This window comes from Cryptosporidium sp. chipmunk genotype I, assembly GCF_004936735.1.
Source record: "Cryptosporidium sp. chipmunk genotype I strain 37763 chromosome Unknown contig_17, whole genome shotgun sequence".
NCBI lineage: Eukaryota > Apicomplexa > Conoidasida > Eucoccidiorida > Cryptosporidiidae > Cryptosporidium > Cryptosporidium sp. chipmunk genotype I.
Window position 1 is genome coordinate 134,656 of NW_027125614.1, and position 19,766 is coordinate 154,421.

A 19,766-nucleotide genomic window follows, 5' to 3' on the forward strand; every position below is an offset into this window, starting at 1 on the left:
AATATTCTCTAATTATATTATAAAGACGGCTGATGCACTTCTGCATTACACTTTACTCTAAATATTCAAATCAAAATGTCCTCGAATTAGTAATTTGTCCCACATTGCTTTTAATCTAAATTCTACAACAAGTTCACTTATATTTAAGATCTAATACATTTTAAGTCCTTCTTAGCCTCACCTACTTTACTTAATTAATATCTTTCCTGTTTCTAATCTTAATATTGTGGTACCATTTACATGTTCGGGCGGGTTTTCATGCATGCATGCAAAAAGAATTTTGGTGATCAAAATTGCGAGGAAAAAAAAGAAAAAGAATAAATGAGGGGTTACTGGTTCGTCTTGGGAAAAAAAAGAAGATAGAAAACGTAATTCAACTTCTTCTACTTGGAACAAATACTCACTGACTTAGAATGATTAACTTGAGTGGGGAATTGTGTAATTTGGAAAATTATAAGCAATTATGTGAGGAAATTTTAGCTTATTGTGCGAATTTAAGGGGATCTGAAAACCTGACCAAAATTAAACAAGAAAACTCCCATTTAGATTTTTCGTTTAATGCAAAAACCCATCATTCAACTAACTTGGGAAAATTATGTTCAGAAAAAGAACTTGTTGAGAATATTCGAACAGTTGCAGAAGTTCTAATATGGGAGGATCAAAATGAAGAGCAAGGATACTTTGAAATCACGTGTGAGTTTCAAATCTTCCCCAGTCTAGTCGAGTTGGTCATTCATATTGATGTCAATTACTCCATTAGAAAGCAATCTTTACAGACACTTTCAATTATTTTGCAGAATATTAGAAATATTAACACCCTGTACTATATTTTAAGTAATAATGTGATTTCCAAACTCTTGAATAATACATTCAGATCTGCAAGTCTTCAAAATATCAGACAAGACTCATACGAAATTGATTTGAATATTTCAATAATTAGTAAAGAAGAAGAAGACGAAGACGAGCTCTTATCGTATTACATTGCTCTACTAAGAACTTTAGCTCTTAGACTTAATAAAGAAACTCTCAGACTATTTCTTAATCAGTCCACTGAATTCCCTCTATGGAAAAATGCATGCATGTATATTAATCACAGAGACAGCATGGTAAGAAACACCAGTAGAAATGTTTTACTCAACATCCTTAGAAGTGGAGAAAAAGAAATTATTGATTACATTGTCTTGGAAGAAATTAAGCAGTTTAATCACCACGGATACTTGGAAGAAGCTATGGAGCATATTCAGCTTGATCCAAACCAAATTCAAGCTCTCTTGAATCAATCCTCGACTACTGGCCAAAATCCCTCAACTAGTATAATTCAGATTCTAATTTCCAGTTTAATCAAACAAATCCACCAATTTGGAGAACTTTCAGAAAATCTTGATTTTTTTTGGCCAGAAATTCAAGAATATATGGGTATCATTATCAGTGATCACCAAGATTCCTCTCATGATCAAGATCATCAAATAACTGAAACCAAAGAAACCGTAAATACCTCTCCAATTAGTGCTACTTCTCCCATTACTCTCTCATATACAGAAACTGAGTCGCCTGATGAGTACAAGTCTCCAGTAGTTAATCAATTAAACCCAACATTCTATGATCGTCTTATTAAACCTTTAAAAAAACAAGTCGAGCTCGTATTAGATCTAATGGAGCTATTTCATGAATTTGTAATTCTCGAAATTCAAAGTGTCTCATGGCTTTTTTGTAACTCTATACTTCATCAAGTATTCGAAATGGTACTTTTCCAAAAAATTACCAATGAGATCACATACATTAATCAAGGGATCACTAAAAATACTTTACCAATCAAAATCTATCTGTATATTACCTACCAACTCATTTTGTTTTTTTATAATAATAATCAAAACCAAGTCTATGATCTACTGATCTCCAGTATTTGGGACAAGTTTCTAAAGCTTGGAAACCAACAAACTCTCTTTGGAAACATCTTTTCTACGTTAATTAACTATTTGGAAGATGATTCTGACTTTGTTTTGATGTTTGGTTTGTTGAGTTTGTACTCTATTTGGGGAAAGAAACAAAAAGAAGAAATCAGAGATTTCCGTACACTAAATGACTCTGAGAGTACATTATCCTATAAAAAAAACAAAGACATTAAAGAAGAAACTTCTAGAAAGGAAGATCCAGAAACATCGAATTCAAATGAAGTCCCTAGCTTATTTAAATCATTTATGATGAACTTCTCAAACCTTTTCCAACAAAAGGACGATCAAGAATGTCTAATTCAGGAAATATATAGAACAAAGAAGGTGAAAAATGTGTCTCTAGTAGAAATAGAACTAATAAATTCTGTCTCATCCAGCTTGTCTCAAAGACAGAAGCAAATAGATCAAAAATCTTTTGAACATAGAAGATGCAAATCTGTATCTGGAAGTTGGAAATGTGGTCAGGAGGATGAAAATAGTATGTTGTACAATCTAGAATCCTCGAATACTTTGATGAAAGTTTGTATAAACCAAAAAATACTTAGGAAAGACTTTGAAAGAGTAATCAATAATTCAGAGCTACTCATCAAAAAAGAATTCCAAAGCTTTTACTCAAAACTTAATTTTGAGATCTTGTCTCACGAACTAAACAACCAAGGACTGGAATGTCTCTTGTTCTTGGCTCAATTTCTGGAAAAGATTGTTTCTATTTCTGAGAAGAATAACAATACAACTAAATTAAGACCTTTGTGTCTCTTCATTGTGACTTTCCTAACATTAGGCGTAATTCAAGATCATGAGACACTGAGACAGAGTAACTACTTTCAGGATTTCTGTTCACTTTTAGACTCTTTTATGAAATACTTTAAGCGGATAACTTTAAGGCATATAGGAGATTTACTAAGGACAGATTTAAATACTGGGGAAAAATACTCCATATTTGAGGATATTGGTAATTTGAATTATATGATTTGTGAGCATTTCTTGGAGTGGAAGGATGAGGATGAGCTTTTAATTCTTAGAATGTTTGAAAACTATGAAAATACTTTTCTTTGGACTCAAAAAGTAGTTTCAAACTTTTGTATTCTTCCTTTAATCAGAGATTCTTATAGAAGGAAACAATCAAAGAGATATATTTGGAATTTGATTGATACTTATCCAATTTTTAGATGGTTCCCAAATAACTGTTGTGATCTCTTTGTAGATCAGGGAGGATCACTAAAATCAAGATCTATTTTTATTGACAAGCTTAGAAGTAATTATAATAATCTTCAGATACTGGGGATTTTCTGTAAGATTATAAACAAATTCAGAAAGGACAATAACGGGAGAGAGCTAGAAAAAACACATAGAGTAGAGGAGAATAACTGTTCTGGGATGAATTGTAAAAAGATGAGAATCTTAATAGAAACTAAGCCATACAAAGTTTCAATAATAAGAGCAAACAAGGGAAAATCAGGTTCAAAGGTTACAAAGAACATTCAATGCAATTTGATCTTTGATTTAATTAGAGGATTTCTTGTACTTACAAGTTTTCAAATGAAACCAGAGAATAAATCCATAATGTTAGGCAAGTTTAATATAATAAGATGTAAGCCAGTACCAATATTGACAAGATCTTATAAGACAGCAATAAGGTACTTGGTAGCTTTATTAGTAAGGTATCGTAGAGATGAATTAGAGGAGGATTTTATCTTGGACGATATACTTTATGAATTGCCTCTTAGAGACGATTTGTTGAGTTCTCCAAATATCTCAAAAGGAGCAATAATACAGCCAAGAGAAACAAAAGTTAATAGGAGAGTTTACCATCTGAACAATTTATTATTACCATTTTATACTAGAGTTGGTATGGATATTAGAAAGGAAGAATTTGGGAAAGATCTGAACTTTAGCGATTATGCCTTGTATATAGAGTTTGAATCTAAGAAGAAATCACAAGAATTTATAAGGATTTTGAATGAATTAAGACGTGAAAAGCATGTTGAAAAACTGTTTGAGGAATATTGTAGGATCTTTAAATAAGGAAATGCAAGAGTTGAAGGATTTCATTGGTTTCTTTTACGGAAAACAAAGTATTAACTTCTGGAAGAATAGCGGATAAGGGAATGACTGATTTAGATTCAAGTAATTTTTGAGATAGGAACTGAATAAAATCTCTGACAACATATCTGAAGTACCATAGAATACTTTGAATTTGTCCAGGGCATTGTAATAGTATCCAATCGTCAATTAGAATATGATTAAGTGAATCTTCTGGGTCAATTTGATTTTGATTATTTGTTTGGCTTTTCTTGGATTTATCAGAGTTTAAATTAAGAGACACCTTTTTCATTTGATTAATTAATGAAATTGGGTTCAATTGAAGTGAATCGGATGCAAATAATAGTAGAGAGTACATGGATATTGAGATTGGGAATCTCAAAACTGTCTTATTTTGAGCAAAAGATTGGAATAAGTTCATATACATAATGCAATGGTATGTACCGAGATCATACATTCTGTTATATATTGCACTGGATTCAGAAAGGAAGACTCTGGAAACATCTTCAGACTCTTTAACAAGATCATAGGCCTGGGAGATTGTGATGGGCTTTTCCTTTGGCTGAGGAGTGAAGAAATGACCAATAGACTTTTTTGATAATCTATTTTTTCTATATAAAAGCAACTTATTGAATTGAATGGTTTCAGCAAATAACCCACTTCCAGACTCTACATACTTGATTCTCTTTGGAAGACGAATACATGCAACATTTGGATATAATGAGGCAGCAAGACAGGTTTGAATAAGATTCCATTTAGAAAATATTTGAGCTTCATTTATTTTTTCAGTAACCTCTTGAATAGATAGAACCCGGAAAAGATGCTTTCTTGTTTGGTAGATAGTTTCCATTTTTGAGATATCCAAACATTTAGGATCAAAAGGTAAGTTATGATTTTCAATATCTTCGAGATTTAAGATTGGATTTCGACTCTTGTATTTTGAAATGGACTTGAAATGTTCAACATAAAAATTGTAAACTTTAATAAAGATCATATAATCACAATTGGTGGATGATTTTGGTAGACGTCTTTCTTCTAGCTTCCATGGTATTTCACAAGTAAGGAACGAGGCAATGGTGACTATGGGATCAATGCAATCAAATATTAAGCCATAGATGAATAGGATTCCAATACTGAGATCTACAGGCCATTTACTGAGAAGTTCTCCGAGAGGAGTAATTCTGAAATGATCATCAAGAGCCCCATAATTACGTAGTGAGAGCAATGAAGTCTCAATAGAAGAAAGCTTTGGAGGAGTGAAGAAGTCTTGAAGTGAGTGAATTAACTGTATAAGCTTGAATGAGTTTCGCAATCCTCGAGATCTTTCAAGATTAGAGTCTTTATCTGAGCCAAGATGACCCAAGTAGCATAAAATATCAAGAATAATATGTTCGATAGGAAGCCTAAGAATCTCAGGAGTAATTTCAAGGGGTTGAGACTGTAACTCTTCTTCAGTAAATATACGGAAACACTTTCCTGGAGCAGTTCTACCAGCTCTACCCATTCTTTGCTGAGCTGATGATTTTGAAATGAGTACTTCTTGCAAAGAAGTAACGTGACGAATAGGATCATAAATGGAAATTCGTACTCTTCCAGTGTCAATAACAAATCTAATATCCTCAATGGTCAGGGAAACCTCTGCAATATTAGTAGATACAATAACCTTTCGTTTTCCTTTAACTGATTTAAAGATTTCAAGCTGATCATTATAATTGACATTAGAATGACAGGCTAAAACGTGTAGTGGGATAGGAAGCTCAACTTTTTCTTTAGAATTTTCATAATTTTCTTGATCTTGCTCATTATCCTCAAATTCCCTTTTTAATAGTTTGGTGAGGTGATTAACATCACCAATACCTCCTAAAAAGATTAAAACTGAGCCTTCTTTATTTCCAAGTGATTTGATGATGTTTAGAACGTGGTCTTTAAGCTTAGGGATATCCAAAGGCTTACATATGTTGCTTCCGAAATCCAAGAGCTCTTCGTTATCCTGAGTGAAGTTATCACTGTTATCTTGAAATTGGGTATTTCGTTGGGTTTTTTGTTTGAGCGGTAGGTAAGAAACTTCTATGGGAAATGGAGTTCTTCCAGGAAGGTTAATTGTATCAATTTGAAAAACTGCTTCTTTAATAATATGATCGACTTTTCCTTGTGTGATGATACTATTTGTATTAGACTCAATTTTATCATTAAATGATTTGTTAAAATACTTGACAAACTCAAAAACATCAATAGAAGCACTCATGATCACGAGCTTAATATCACTTCTCTGGTACGCAAGCTGTTTCATGAAATATAATAATAAATCAACATCCAAAGATCTCTCATGTGCTTCATCTAAAATCAAGACTGAATTAGATGGAATCCTAAATTGATTTGTATCAATATCAGAAGAACTGGAGATACCCATAAGTTCTGATTTAATGATGTTAATTAATATTCCATGAGTACAGTAAACTAATTTAGTATTGTTAGTAACGGAATGATCCAACCTAACAGAATGACCAACTAGATCTTTTTTTACATGTTGATTTTCTTTAATAACTTCACTTCTAACTCTAGTAGAAACTGATACTGCTGCTAGTCTTCTTGGCTCACTGCAATATATCATTCCCTCTGTGAATTGAGTAATTCCTTCGTAAACCAAAATAGGAATTTGAGTAGTTTTTCCGCAACCGGTCTCTCCCTTAACCACCAGGATTTGGTTAAATTTAAGCTTTTCAATAATTTTTTCAGCATTCTTTGATGCAGAAAGGTGGTCATACCTGCAAACTTTAAAAATATTAGAAGATCTGAGAAGAGGTTTTGGTGTACTCTTGGATATTTCTTCCAGTGCATAATCTGGTACGGGATAGCTTTCTAAGCTTGAAATAAACAAATTCTTTATATTATTGCTAATTAAACCGATTTCTTCTTTTTTTGACTCCTTTGAATTGGAATAGTCTTTAACTTCAATCTGAGCCTTTTTGGGACTAATTAACTGTGGTAGATCATTCTCCTTTAGATGAATTGACAACCACATTATACACAACCAAGCAATATAGTGTTTTGGGTAGCTAAAAATTTCAATATCTGTTATAATACATATATTTGAAATCCTAAAATGATCCATATAAACTCCTTTCTGTAGTTTAAATAAGTCTTTCCCGGACTTATTATATTCATCAATCTCTTTCATAACTATATTCAAAGCTGTTAAAGATCTTTCAGTATCAAAACCGCATGATTCTACTAGCTTGATAATTCCCTCCTTATCTTTATTATCAATACCGTACCAGTACTTTAAACTTAACAATACCATCTTTAAATTGAAGCCATTGGATTTCAAAAAGCTGGAGTACTTTTCTTTCATTTTGTCGTTCATCCACTCTAAATTCAAAGAGGCCAATTTTGGTTTTGAAACTGATCTTGGCAATCCCGAAAAAGTGTTGCAATTATCAAAAAGCCAAGACTTAAAGCTGTAAGATTTAGACAGCATTGGAAAGTGTTTGTTTACTATTCCTATTGTCCTCTTTCTTATATTATAGCTCATAGACAATGTTGGAATTTCCAGCTTTTGCTTTTGTCCACTAATATCAATCTTATTTTTCTTCTCTGCTTGTTTTCTTTTCTTCTCACCTTCAAAAAGTGCCTTTTCCTTCTGAGAAACGAATTCGTTGTTTCTTGAAACTAAAGGATGGCTTGTATCCATTGATAGCCAAGCTTCATCAAGTGGGGCTGGAAACAACTTATATAAAGGTCTCGATCCTTCCAGGTGCCTTAAAGCAAGCAATGCTGCATAATGTTGAGCAAGTTCATTGTTTATAAAAGATTCCCTTGTTTCAAATCTCATTGAATTCTCCTCTTTACATTTTGGGTCATTCAATATCACTACGTACCTAAACATTCCCTCACTTGCTACTAGTTTATTGTAGATAGGTTTTGGTCTTTTTTCCCTTTGACAATAATTGTTCAGAAGGAGTTTTGGAGTCCTCATATAAGGTTTCATTTCAAAAAGAGGAATTTTCTTCACCATCTCTTCTCCATTTGTTTGTACCGAATTTATATTTGTCTTAGAAATGGACTTTTTTTCTTGGCTATCTTCTAAAATGTTTTTTGAGCCCGAATTTGAAATACCTTTCTTCATTTTAGAGTCTGGATTTGCGGTCTTTTCCGTTTTCTTACTCATTCTATCTCAACATACACGTAAAAGACACGCAAATTCTCCCAAAAGCTTGAATTGTTTAACTTGCCCTTGATAATACAAAATTTTTCTTTATTTTTTTTTTCTCGGATAGACAATGGTCAAATTTACTATAAAGGCGCATTTTGTCTGCACACCCTCCGAAATTAATTTCAACTTAAAATTGCTTTTTTTTTTGATTAATTAAATAAACAGTCTATACTCTAGAGGCTTAAACTCTCCATTAATAGCTAAACTCTAAAATTCATTTTCAGTCTCTAACCCACTCTTTTCCATATTCTTACCATAACTCTTACTCTATCTTCTTTCACTATTCTGCATGAGTTTGCATTTACCGTGCCTGTCCACATGGCATATTCAAGGCATGAAATTTAAATGACATGCAAAACTAATTAAATATGCAAACCTGTTTGGGCGGTAAAATGTACATGTAGTATCCGTGGTACTTACGTGTGGGGTTAATAATAAACAAATTACTAGGGAGGTATAATTTTGTAGATGAATTTAATGCAAATATTTACTCATTGAGCTTTAGAGAGCTACTGGTTGGGAAGAAATCAAAAAAGATAATTATGTTTAGTAGAGAGAAGTTAATAAAAAACTAGACTTTATTTCCGAGTGCTACAGATTTGGCATCTATTTCTAGAGCCCGAATTAACGTGTGTGCAAAGTATACAGACCCATTTAGGCGGGTTTTCTGGTTTCATGCGAGCTTTTCCTTTGTTTTCACCCTTACTGACAAGCTCAGGAAACTCATAAATACTTTTAGACTTTGATCCATTTTCGTTTGCCGGCTTGCTTGTAGGTTCTTTATATTTTAAAGCTTGAACGTAGTTTGCTGCTTTTCCAGTTGAATTAGAGTGATTAGTGGCAGGGCGGTGGGAAGAAGATGAAGAAGAGGAAATTGAGGTACTAGGTTGAATTGGTGAAGACGAGGCTATAACAGTTTTTGGAACAGAGCTATTGGTACTTAAGTAGGTTTTTGAAGCCCAATTTCCAGAAGAATTAATTTTCAATGAGTTTGAAGACGTCAAAGAAGGTGCCAGAGGTTTAGAGTGGGATATGATTCCAGAGTGGGCATTCACAGTTTTGGGAACAAAATCGGAAGAATTTTCCTCATTTTTTTCGTATAGACTTTCTTTCTGCTTTTCTAAAATAAGAAAGTTCGGGTCATTTAAAGTTTTAATACAAGCTTTACAGTATATAAGGATGATCTCAGCATCGTAGACGCAGATCTTGTTGAATGCTTTAGCACATATATTAAGCCATTGCCTATGTACAAGAGACTCAGTAGTGGTATTTTGAGTTTGAAAATTATCTGGAAATGTTGAAGTGTTCATGGCTAATCTGTAGAATGGAGCTCTAAGTCCTAGAATTCGTTCTATAGTGTTGGCTGAAGAAACTAAGCTGCTAGTATGTTGGTATAGAGAGGAGAGAGCATTGATTTCAGTTGAGGTTTGAGATCCAATCAGAATTTTAAACTTATCCGAGATTTTTTCTTTTTCTGATTCCTCTGGTAGAAATTCCGAAAGTTGTGAAAGAGGGATTTTCGGGAAACAAGCTGTGAGAAACGAGTGTAGGGATTCCAAAAAGGTAACTTTTGGAGAAATAAGCATTTCATCAGGCTTAATAAGCTTCTCAAACAAGATGAACTTCTGCTTTATCTGCTTCTTATTGGTACTTTCCTGTGGTTGATTTTCTGTATTCTCTCGAGGATGAATTTTTAGTCTTTCCATTTCTACTGAGCTATGTAAATTCCCAAAAGAGAACCTTGGGAAGCTCGTATTGGAGACGATTGTAAGGTTTTTCTCTTTGATATCATCTTTAAGGCTTGTTAACGCTTTAATTAATTCTCTTCTATTCTCTATCCTGGGTAGCCCCAGAATCAATGCAATTAATATCATTGAAATGACATCTGAATATATTAAGGACCAATTTGCTTCATCTATTAGGATTCTATCCACAAGCTGAGCTGGAATTCTCTTATATGTTCCAGATCTCTCTTTAAGGGAATCTTCAAAGATGGTTATTGGCTCTGGGACCGGGGAAAAGAAGATCTTGAAAGAGCTTGGAGAAGCTGCAATACTTTTGAATTGTTTCTTAATACCTTGAAGGAGACTTGTATTATTTGAATGATTATGGGAGCTTCCCCAGAGAAGAGATACTATTTCAATAATGAAGCTTTGAGCAGAAATCTCCCTCCTAATATAAGTTGATCCAAGTTTCTGAATAATTCCAATCATTGTTTCATTTCTAGAAAAGAGATCATTTATCACTTGTAAACTCCAAGAACTGAAATCTCTGCATTTCTCCTCAAGCCCAAGCTTGACCATAATTTCATCTCCTGCCACCTGAATACATTTGCTAAGGTCGTGAATCAAAATAAGTCTCCAAAGTAAGGGCTTTTCTCGTTTAATCCTAGTTAGAATAGTGTTACTAAGCTCATCCATAGCACATAAGGAGGGAGTGGAGATATCCAGTGGACTACTTACACGTTGATTTGTTGCTTGAGATGGATTCAACTGCTCAGCTCTTCTTTGGTTTTGTTGCCTATAACTATTGACAATTGGAACTGTGACATTTCCTCTTCTATTTACTGCTGAGTGATGAGTGGCTTTATGGAATATCAATTCTGACTCATTCTCAAATACAATAAACATACAATTTTCGTGATCACATGGAAAATGCTTCTGTCTCCAGTGCTCCTGCAATGCCTGGTAGTCTCTATAAACGTATGTGATCTTAGGAAGCCTATTTTCCTGGCTTGATAAGCTGTTATCTTGAGCTCCAGTTCTATCAGTTGATTCTTGTTCCTCATCTACTTCATCTCCTCTTTGGTTATTTTCATTTAGATCAGTTTCTTCGTTTCTAGAACTTTCAGAAAAAGGTCCTGACTGCCTAGAGAGTTCCTTTTCTTCACAGATCTGACAAGAAAAGTGTTCATTTCTAACATGGTCAGAAAAATCTTCTCTGTCTAGACACCAGACCTTGCAGATTGGACAAGAAATGTGGGGTAGTATCGGAGGCTTGAGAGACATTTCTCCCCTTCTTAAATGACGAGAAAGATCTTTCACTCCATACAAATAGTGTTCAGGCAATAACATGGTCTTCCTCTTCTCAATACATACATAACAGCACTTGACGTGATGATCTTGGTATAGATGCTCTCCCAAAGCTTTGGTACTTTTGTATGACTTTAATTCATTGTAAAAATCCTCAGAGTTTTTGGTGGGAAATCTAGGTCTGCAGTTTGGAAACCAACATCTATACTCTAATATACGCTCAAATACCCATCTGCAAGCAAAAGATTCGTATATTACACCAATCTTTTCATCTATTAAGGGTTTGGGGACTTGCTCCAGTTCTGGATGACCCAAATTAGCTTTAATAACACTCATTCGCTCCTGCTTTTCAAAATCCAAAGATATTTCAGCCACTCCTTCAAGGGAATAATCTATTAAATACTCGAAATACCTTGTGTTAGAAGTAAAGAATAAAGTTTTTATAGTGTTCTTACAAAACGGACACTCTTTACTTTTTAACAAATACCTCAATCTAAGAGTACAACACCAACAGACGGCATGGAAACACTTGAGAGAAAAGTCAAGTCCAAAGACCACAAGATTGCTCATACATATTCCACATAATTTATCTTTTGTAACCAAATTGTCTTTGTTAATTCCGAATTTCCCTGCATATATTGTCTCCTTTTCATACTTGTAATCCAAAATATTCGAGTTAACCCACTGCCTGATGTCCTTTGCAAACAATCTGGGCTCATTCCTTCCTTTTGGTTTTACCTTCATGAAATTTATCCTTATTTTTGAAATTTGTTCCACCTTTAAATTTGTTACCTAAAAAGGTTTGGGCGGGAATCCCACGCTTAACAATTTTAGTGCAGCATTAATGTAAATAAGGATAGGACTGATGACCGATTAAATTTTGAATTGAGATTGAAAATTTATCATTTGGCCTTTGATTACTTTAGTTTTAAGGAAAGGGGAAATTCAGGAGAGAAAGTCGAGGTTTTAGGAGGTAGAAATAGGCCGAGAGCAATCTATGGATTGATATTTGGGATAGGCATACAATAAATTAAGGTTATCGGTACCAATCGTTAGTCAGAAGAAGCCAAATAGTAGATGAATGTTCAGAGGATTAGTAACAAGGCTTCGGTTTTTCTGAACCACAAACACTTTCATCCGGGTAACTCAAAGAACAGAGAGAAAGTATGGCTTGCTGAAGAGAAACTTAAAGAGGAGGAGAGGAAACAGGAGGAACTTTTGAAGAAGAGGAAAAAGGAATGGGAGATTGAGGAGCTTAGAAGAGACCTTAGAGAATCTTATAAGAAAGTGAAAGGCGAGTTAAAGGCTCAACCAGAGGTTGATGAGGTTGTTGATAAGAACAAACAGCTACACGACGTGTTGGTAGATAAAACAAGACTTAGCAAAAGTTGGGTAAAGTCTGACTTGTATGAGGAAGATGTATTTCTAGGGAATCATTCTTCTGTATGGGGGTCGTATTATGATCCAAATACGAGGAAATGGGGATTTAAGTGTTGTAAAAGCTTGAAAAGGAGCTCAGTTTGTTCAGCCTACGGTAAATCCAAGCTTCAGATTTCAAAATCCTTTGACAGTTCCTCAACTTTTGAGCCATGCATCCCAAGTATAGGAGATCGATCGAAGTTTGGAATTTCTGAATATAACAATGATAGTGGCGGGCCCCTGTTGTTAAATGGAGGAAAGCCATTTTCAAAACAACGGAAAGGAGTTTCTGAATTTTTAAGTTTACTTAAGCAATCCCAGTCCAAATCATCCAACTAACTAATTAGCTAACTAAACTCTTCATATATATTGTTTTTATTATAGTTTTATTAATAAAAAAAAATCACATTAATTTTTTTTAATCATGTAATAATTTATTGCTATAATACTATTTTTAAATGCATGCATGCAGCATCCCCAAACTTTCTTCTACTCTACTCAATTCCCACTCTTTCAAGTACATTAATCCAGTGTAATATTCTATTTTCTACTCAAAAATATATAAACCATAATTCCAATACTTATAAACCTATTTCTTCTTTTGCTTTCGTAATATTATCTTTTTATTTTACATTTAATACAAAGGCGGGTCAGCCGTACGGGTACCCGTGTCTACAGCATGTTTTATTTGTGAAAAATGCATATAGAATCTGGATAATATTTGACAAGAGAACGCATTAAAAAAGCAGAATATAATAGAAAGGAATGACTCATTAAAGAATAGACTACACAAAACTTGGGAAATTAATAACAAACAATTTGAATGGATGCAAAGGAAAAGGAAGAACAATAAGTTAGTTTAGGAATAACAAGACAGAGGAAGATAGAAAAATATCTAATGGACGATTTTTTGAATTATAGAAACTTAGAAAATGAATCAGTGGGAAAGGAGTTTCTAGCTAGCTCCAATCATTCAAGTTTTGATTTGGCAGCCATTTCCACAATGACTTCATTACAAGAATTAGATACATCTCTATTTCATGATCGCTTTTCACCGATTTTAGGAACAAATTCAAGAGCATCGGAACCCCTTGAAAAGACAAAATCCAAGAAAGTTGTTGCTGAAAAGGAGAGAATTAATTCTCCCAAGCAAGAAGATAGTTTTACTAAGAGCCGTATGTGCGCTAAAAAGTTGAATAATTCTATTAGTATTGATGCTCCTAGTGTGTCTGAACAAAAGGATATTTCTATTAAGTCTAACTATCCATTTGAAAATGGAATTCAAACTTTATATAGAATACAGTCAAATCCTTCAAGAAATCTTAAAAATCCTCTACCGCTTAGAGTTACTAAAATCAGGGTAAATGACTTAGAAATGAAAGTTATACCTTCAGTTAAGCTTTCAACAGATGCTTATCATAGAGAAGTACCTACTGGATTTAAGAATTCTGATCATCTTGTTGATTATTTTCTTGGGAAAGTCCTGAGATCTTCAAATTCTCTTTTTTATATTGAAAAAAAGCTTCAACAAGCTCTATACGGAGCTGTATTCTTAGCATTTGAACTTGAGGAGTGCAAGAGAGACGAGAATATTGAAAGAAGAGAGATTTCTCACTGTATTAGATCTGGAAGTTCCTTAATCCTTCAAGATTATGATATGGCCTCCTTCAGATTTGATCCTCTTAAAAGCAAAGTTGCTATTAAGATCTCTAGTATGAGCTTAAGAAGACGAAAACCATCATTAAAAGAGAATATGGATGCTGAAGTTACCTATTCTGATACTATGAGAGGCCATAAAAACGTTTTGGAGTACTCTGAGATCTGGCAGGATTCATTTAAGAACATATATGTTAAAATGGAATATGCAGAGTATGAAGATCTTTTTGAGGTAATGAGAAGAAGAAAAAAACCTTTGACTGAAAATGAAGCAAGATGGCTTTTTACTCAGATCTTTAATGCTGTGATTAATCTACATAATAAAAATATGGCAATGAGAGATCTTTCTCTCGAAAATATACTCATGTTTAATAAAGAACCTCATTTTTTTGATCTGTCTCAAGATCCTGACTTTATTGGGATCATCAGACCTGGAGATTCAATTATTGTCCCGAAAATTACTGATCCTGGACAAGCCTGTAGGATTTACCCCAAAGATAAGGATGAAGTTTCTAATATTTGGAAAGTTTATCAAAGACATCCTAGAGATAGTGGTTTTCAGCTTCAACAAGTTGACTTTCTATTTGGTAAATCATTCAGACCTCCTGAAGCTTACAAAACAGGATCCTTATATGATCCCACAAAAGTCGATGTTTTTTGTCTGGGCTGGATGCTTTTATTTACCTTGACTAAGTATCAGCCTTTCGAGACTTGTAGGCTAATTACTGATAATCACAGTCAGAATTCTCTCAAAAACGAAGGATTCATTAATTCACTCTTCGACAAACTTGTACATGGGAATAGTACGGATTGCAAGATCACAAAAATAAACGGAAAATCATATGTAAGTAAGGATCAAAACTGGTCTCTTATAGTAAATGGAAGAATTTTAGAACTCTTTAGGAAGATTAAGGCAACAAATCTTTCATCTGAAGCTCAAGATCTAATTGAAAACATGCTAATACCTGATTTTAAAGAGAGATTTTCAATGCAAAACGTGATAACTCATCCTTGGCTTAAGATCTCCAGTAATAATCATAGCAAATACTTCACTCCTATAATGGCTTCCACACTTTCTCCAATTAGATCTCACAAGAAGATGAACAAACAAATTAAACAAAGTAGCAATATTGTGAATCCATCAAAATTTTTTGACAAAGTGGATAATAATAATGGTGAGACAAGAATCAAGAATAAGAAGCCCTTTGATGAGAGTAATTCTCGAGAGTCTGTGAATTCAAAAGCGAACATTTTAATCTCTAAAGTTAATAATGATTATTTGTGTTCTATGGTTAAAAGAACTAATGATAAATTGAATATGACTAGAGTTAATATAGCAAGAAGAAAAGATTCTGATATGGAATCTTTAATTATGAATCTGAACTCGAACTCTATTTCAAACTCGAGACAGATCAATCCAAGTTTCCCAGAAAGCGAGACATTAAACCAATATCCAGTAATTCCTTTTCTGAGCAGACCATTAAAAAATACCAGAAACGGGTCTTCCTCCGTGGTGAACAATCTTCCTTCTTCTTCTTCTTCTTCATCTTCTTCCCAAAATGTGACCCAGGCAAAAATACCATCAAATCTGACGACTAGATCTTCTCATAATATAACAGTGAAAAAGAAGAACTTCGAATCTAATTTCATTCTTGATCTTTGGTCATTATTAAACGGAGGTGCTGGGAATACCCATGAACATATAATACTTAATTAGAATATAAATCAATACCGACAGATTTTTATTATATCTAGTTTAACTTGTATCTATACCAATATTCATTTATTTCCTTATGAAATATTCATCCCAAAAACCTAAATCCGGATCTCAATAGTATCTCCCAAACTTGCTTACCTTCCAATTGATAAGCCAATTCCTGAAATAGGCACTGAACCAATTTGAGTTCCTGGGGCTTTTATGGCCATTGATGAAGAAACTGCTGATGGGCTTTTTCCTTTCAAAAAGTTGCTAATAGGATTAATTAAACTTTCGACAGAGAAAATGGATGATGAGGAAAAAGTGGCTCCCTTAGGGTTATTTGGCTGAAATAAAGCTGACCTGAAACCAGTATTTGTCGAATTAGAAGACGGACTGGAGCTCTGCATTCTGTACTTTCCACCAAAAAAACTACCTATTAAGCCATCTCCAGTTGTAGATCCTTGAGAGTGGACAGTTCTACCCACCAAAGAAATATTTCTGGCCAAACCGGATCCTGTTCCTACTGCTCTCCCAAAAAAACCATTACTAATTGATGAGTGGTTTTTTGATGTCATATTTTTAACCTGACTGGCACCTCTACCCACAGAGTGGCGCCTCGAATCTGCATGCATGTTGCCGCCCAGACGGTCTGAAACGGAAGGTACATTGTGTAGAGCGGTCTGAGGAGCACGAATAGATGAGTAATTAGGAGCCCATGCTGCTGAGAGAGGGAGCGTTGGTTGCTTTTCAGTTAAATGAATAGAACTTGAAATTCCATTCCCAAAGGCTTTGTGGCGATATCCGTCCGAGCCAAAACTTTGACGAAGAAATGGGTGATTACCATTATAGGCTCTGTCTGTAGATAATGCCCTCAAATTACACTCTCTCTGTATTGGGACTGGTTTCTTTTCGGTTTCAGAGCCAGATTTAGCTGCCGAACCGAGGACGGTGACGTTAATTGAACTTAGCAGAGCAGATTTCTGTTGGTTTTCGGATAACTGAGAAAGTACAGGATTACTCTTTGGGGGCATAGAAAGATTTCTCTGGTTAGAATTACTTGGGCTGGCGCATTCTTTAATTCTATTTTGCTGGTTGAAATGATGGTTTGAATTGGGCTCAATCTTTTGTGTTGGAGAAGATGATGACGGAGGCTCTAATAATGGAGATTTAAGCTCAACCTTATTCAATTCATTAGTAGGATTGATTTGGTTTGAATTAGCTGGGGCGATATTAGATTCCTGACTATTGTTTTCATTAATATTATTAGAATGTACAGAAGATAAGCCAAAAGTCCTTGTAATAGATGAAAATGCGGAAGATACTTTATTTCTAGCCATAGAAAAGAAGCCATCTCCACCTCCTCTTCTGAGTTGAGGGACATGGAGAGGGCGTGAAAGCTGTTGCATAGTGTTTTGATTTCCTTGGGAATTAGCAAGATTTAATCTAGAATGCTCGGAACTGGATCTTTTTATAGCGTTACTATAACGAAAATGTTTGCTTGGTTTTTGCTCCAAAATATTAGGATTTGAATTCATCCTAGTAGCAATATGAGAAGAAGCAGACTGTTTTAAGTTAGATAAACAGCTTGTGTCTCTTCCACGTTCATTTAATGACGAAACGTTGAGATGATTAAAGCTGCTACTGGAGTTGGTAATAACATCAGGAGTAGACGATCTGGCGTGGTTCCCAGAAGATGGGAAATTTTCGCTGGCGGAGCTTCTTCTTGATGCTGAAGCTTTTGAGCTGGGAGTTTGCCCCGTAGTTGATAATCCAGCATATTGCTGTGTTTTATTTGTAAGATTAGATTTAGGACTCATAAGGCTTGCAATATGACTCTTCAAACTTAGACTGGATCCGTGCACAAAATTACCATTATTATTATTAATACTTATTTGGCTTTTAGCAGGGCTATAAAATGATCTGTTTAACGTTGAATATCCTCCTGAAAGCCTTGCAATTGGAGCTGAAGGTCTTTTCATATTTGAATTCGGATGATTAGTGTGATGTTGATGAACTCCGCTAAAGTTCATAGACGCAGCTATTTGATTTCCTATTATTTGTGATACTGGAGTAGTGCTGGTAGTATTGGGGTTGCTAATAAAAGTGGAGCTTGTGAATTGAGCATTAAATGGGTGCTGATTTCCATGAAATGACATTCCTTTTTGTAGCTGCGGCTGCTTTAATAGTGAATTCGGTAGCATTCTTGGATTTTGATTTTGATTGTTGAAAAACAATGGAGATTCTGATCTTTTTTGATAATTATTCATGTTTTGGTTAGACTTTTGACAAAGTTTCTGCTTATTTATATTGATCAACTCTGAAGAATTCACACTATTCATCATGTTCTTGTTCTCCAGCTTCTCTTCTGCACAAATCTCGTGCTTTGTTTGTGTGTTTGTATCATGAATCCCCTCATAACAGTATGATTGGTAAGTCTCCGAGCTGATCACTCTCTGAATTAATTCCGAGTCTAATTCTGAATTCACAATCTTTGAAATAAAGTTCTTTATCGTATCGAGCTTGAACGTTATCTTCCAGTCCAACTGTTCACAGAAAATCAGCTCCAAATACTTTAACGAATTCGGAGAAATAAACCCTATTGTTCTGGCTAAATCTCCACTTTTTGCACAACTATCGTCCCATAACTTATCTGATAAAATTAAAGATGTTATGAAAATTGGCCTCCAATTATGCTGACATATAGGTATTTTGATACTCTCCACAAGTTTTGCCATATTTATCACCGATAATACAAAACTTGAAACATTGAACCCACCAAGATGTAAAACACTTAATACAAATCCAAACAATTCTTGGATACTCACTTTAGGAGTTTTTCCAAACCGAAATAACTCACTCAAATCTTTATTTTCACTTTCAGAATACAAAGGATTCTTCAGAATAAATTTACCTTCAACAGACTCGTCATTTGATTTCGGCAAATTTGGGGGCAAATTATGTTTGTTCTTATAATATAACAACGGCTCAAAAAAACACTCAAAAATACAAAACCTGTTTTGATCACTCAACCTCTCATGCAGATCTTCATCCGAAATATCCTCTATTAACTCATTCAAACTTAACAAGCTTCCACAAATTATTTTAGCCAAATTGCTTTCCCACTCATGGGAACTTATCTCATTATTTGCATCCTCCAATTCCGTCATTCTAGCTCCTCCTTCCGTTATTCTTTTTTCCTATCTTAATTTCTATCTTTTGACAAATTTACGATTATAGTCTTTCACTGCATCCTATGCATTAATTCAATTATATATATTTATATATTTTTTTTTTTGAAAATCTTTATATAGATAAGCATGCTTTTATGTTAGCTGTCTTTTCAAGTGGCGGGCGACGTAATGCCTCAAATTATTTCAGTTAGTCTTCTTCACCACATTAATATTTATAAAATTAGTTGATTAGTTAGCAGTAAAGATTGTGATGCAAAAGCAAAATACCTCAAAGTTTACACATTTTTTTCAGTAATTTACTCATCCTTGTTTATGTTTCTTTCTTCGTCTCTGAAATACCATTTAAACACAAAAACCTTTCCTATAGGATGCACACACAAATTCAATTTGCAAATGTTTACTTACTCCTTGCCTTAAAAGGGGGCCAAATAGAGATTTAGCTTATCTATGACTTCTATACTTTTTGGCTCTTAATATATTTAAATTGGTCAAAATAAAACAGTAAAAGAAAAAACCAATTTTGTTCAGATAATTATTAAATAACTACGCACAGCCTTTGAT

General features: G+C 34.1%; 6 protein-coding genes across 6 annotated transcripts; 3 read left to right on the forward strand and 3 right to left on the reverse strand.

The window, feature by feature from the left end:
- Positions 1-413: 413 nt before the first annotated feature.
- On the forward strand, positions 414-3,977 carry ELE39_001362 (uncharacterized protein; the record flags this gene model as incomplete). The annotated part of the gene is made up of 1 exon (XM_067344401.1): positions 414-3,977. One exon carries the CDS (start codon positions 414-416, stop codon positions 3,975-3,977), a length of 3,564 nt encoding a protein of 1,187 aa, XP_067200439.1.
- A 36-nt stretch (positions 3,978-4,013) lies between these two features.
- Positions 4,014-8,163, reverse strand: ELE39_001364 (helicase associated domain-containing family; the record flags this gene model as incomplete). Its single annotated transcript, XM_067344403.1, has 2 exons — positions 4,014-4,037; positions 4,066-8,163. The coding sequence occupies 2 exons, from the start codon at positions 8,161-8,163 to the stop codon at positions 4,014-4,016; spliced, it is 4,122 nt and encodes a 1,373-aa protein (XP_067200441.1).
- Positions 8,164-8,786: 623 nt separating this feature from the next.
- ELE39_001365 (uncharacterized protein) lies at positions 8,787-11,984 on the reverse strand (the record flags this gene model as incomplete). Its single annotated transcript, XM_067344404.1, has 1 exon — positions 8,787-11,984. The coding sequence occupies one exon, from the start codon at positions 11,982-11,984 to the stop codon at positions 8,787-8,789; it is 3,198 nt and encodes a 1,065-aa protein (XP_067200442.1).
- Positions 11,985-12,317: 333 nt separating this feature from the next.
- Positions 12,318-12,998, forward strand: ELE39_001366 (step ii splicing factor; the record flags this gene model as incomplete). Its single annotated transcript, XM_067344405.1, has 1 exon — positions 12,318-12,998. One exon carries the CDS (start codon positions 12,318-12,320, stop codon positions 12,996-12,998), a length of 681 nt encoding a protein of 226 aa, XP_067200443.1.
- Positions 12,999-13,557: 559 nt separating this feature from the next.
- On the forward strand, positions 13,558-16,032 carry ELE39_001367 (Ser Thr kinase; the record flags this gene model as incomplete). Its single annotated transcript, XM_067344406.1, has 1 exon — positions 13,558-16,032. One exon carries the CDS (start codon positions 13,558-13,560, stop codon positions 16,030-16,032), a length of 2,475 nt encoding a protein of 824 aa, XP_067200444.1.
- A 134-nt stretch (positions 16,033-16,166) lies between these two features.
- On the reverse strand, positions 16,167-19,181 carry ELE39_001368 (cyclin; the record flags this gene model as incomplete). Its single annotated transcript, XM_067344407.1, has 1 exon — positions 16,167-19,181. The coding sequence occupies one exon, from the start codon at positions 19,179-19,181 to the stop codon at positions 16,167-16,169; it is 3,015 nt and encodes a 1,004-aa protein (XP_067200445.1).
- Positions 19,182-19,766: the final 585 nt, after the last annotated feature.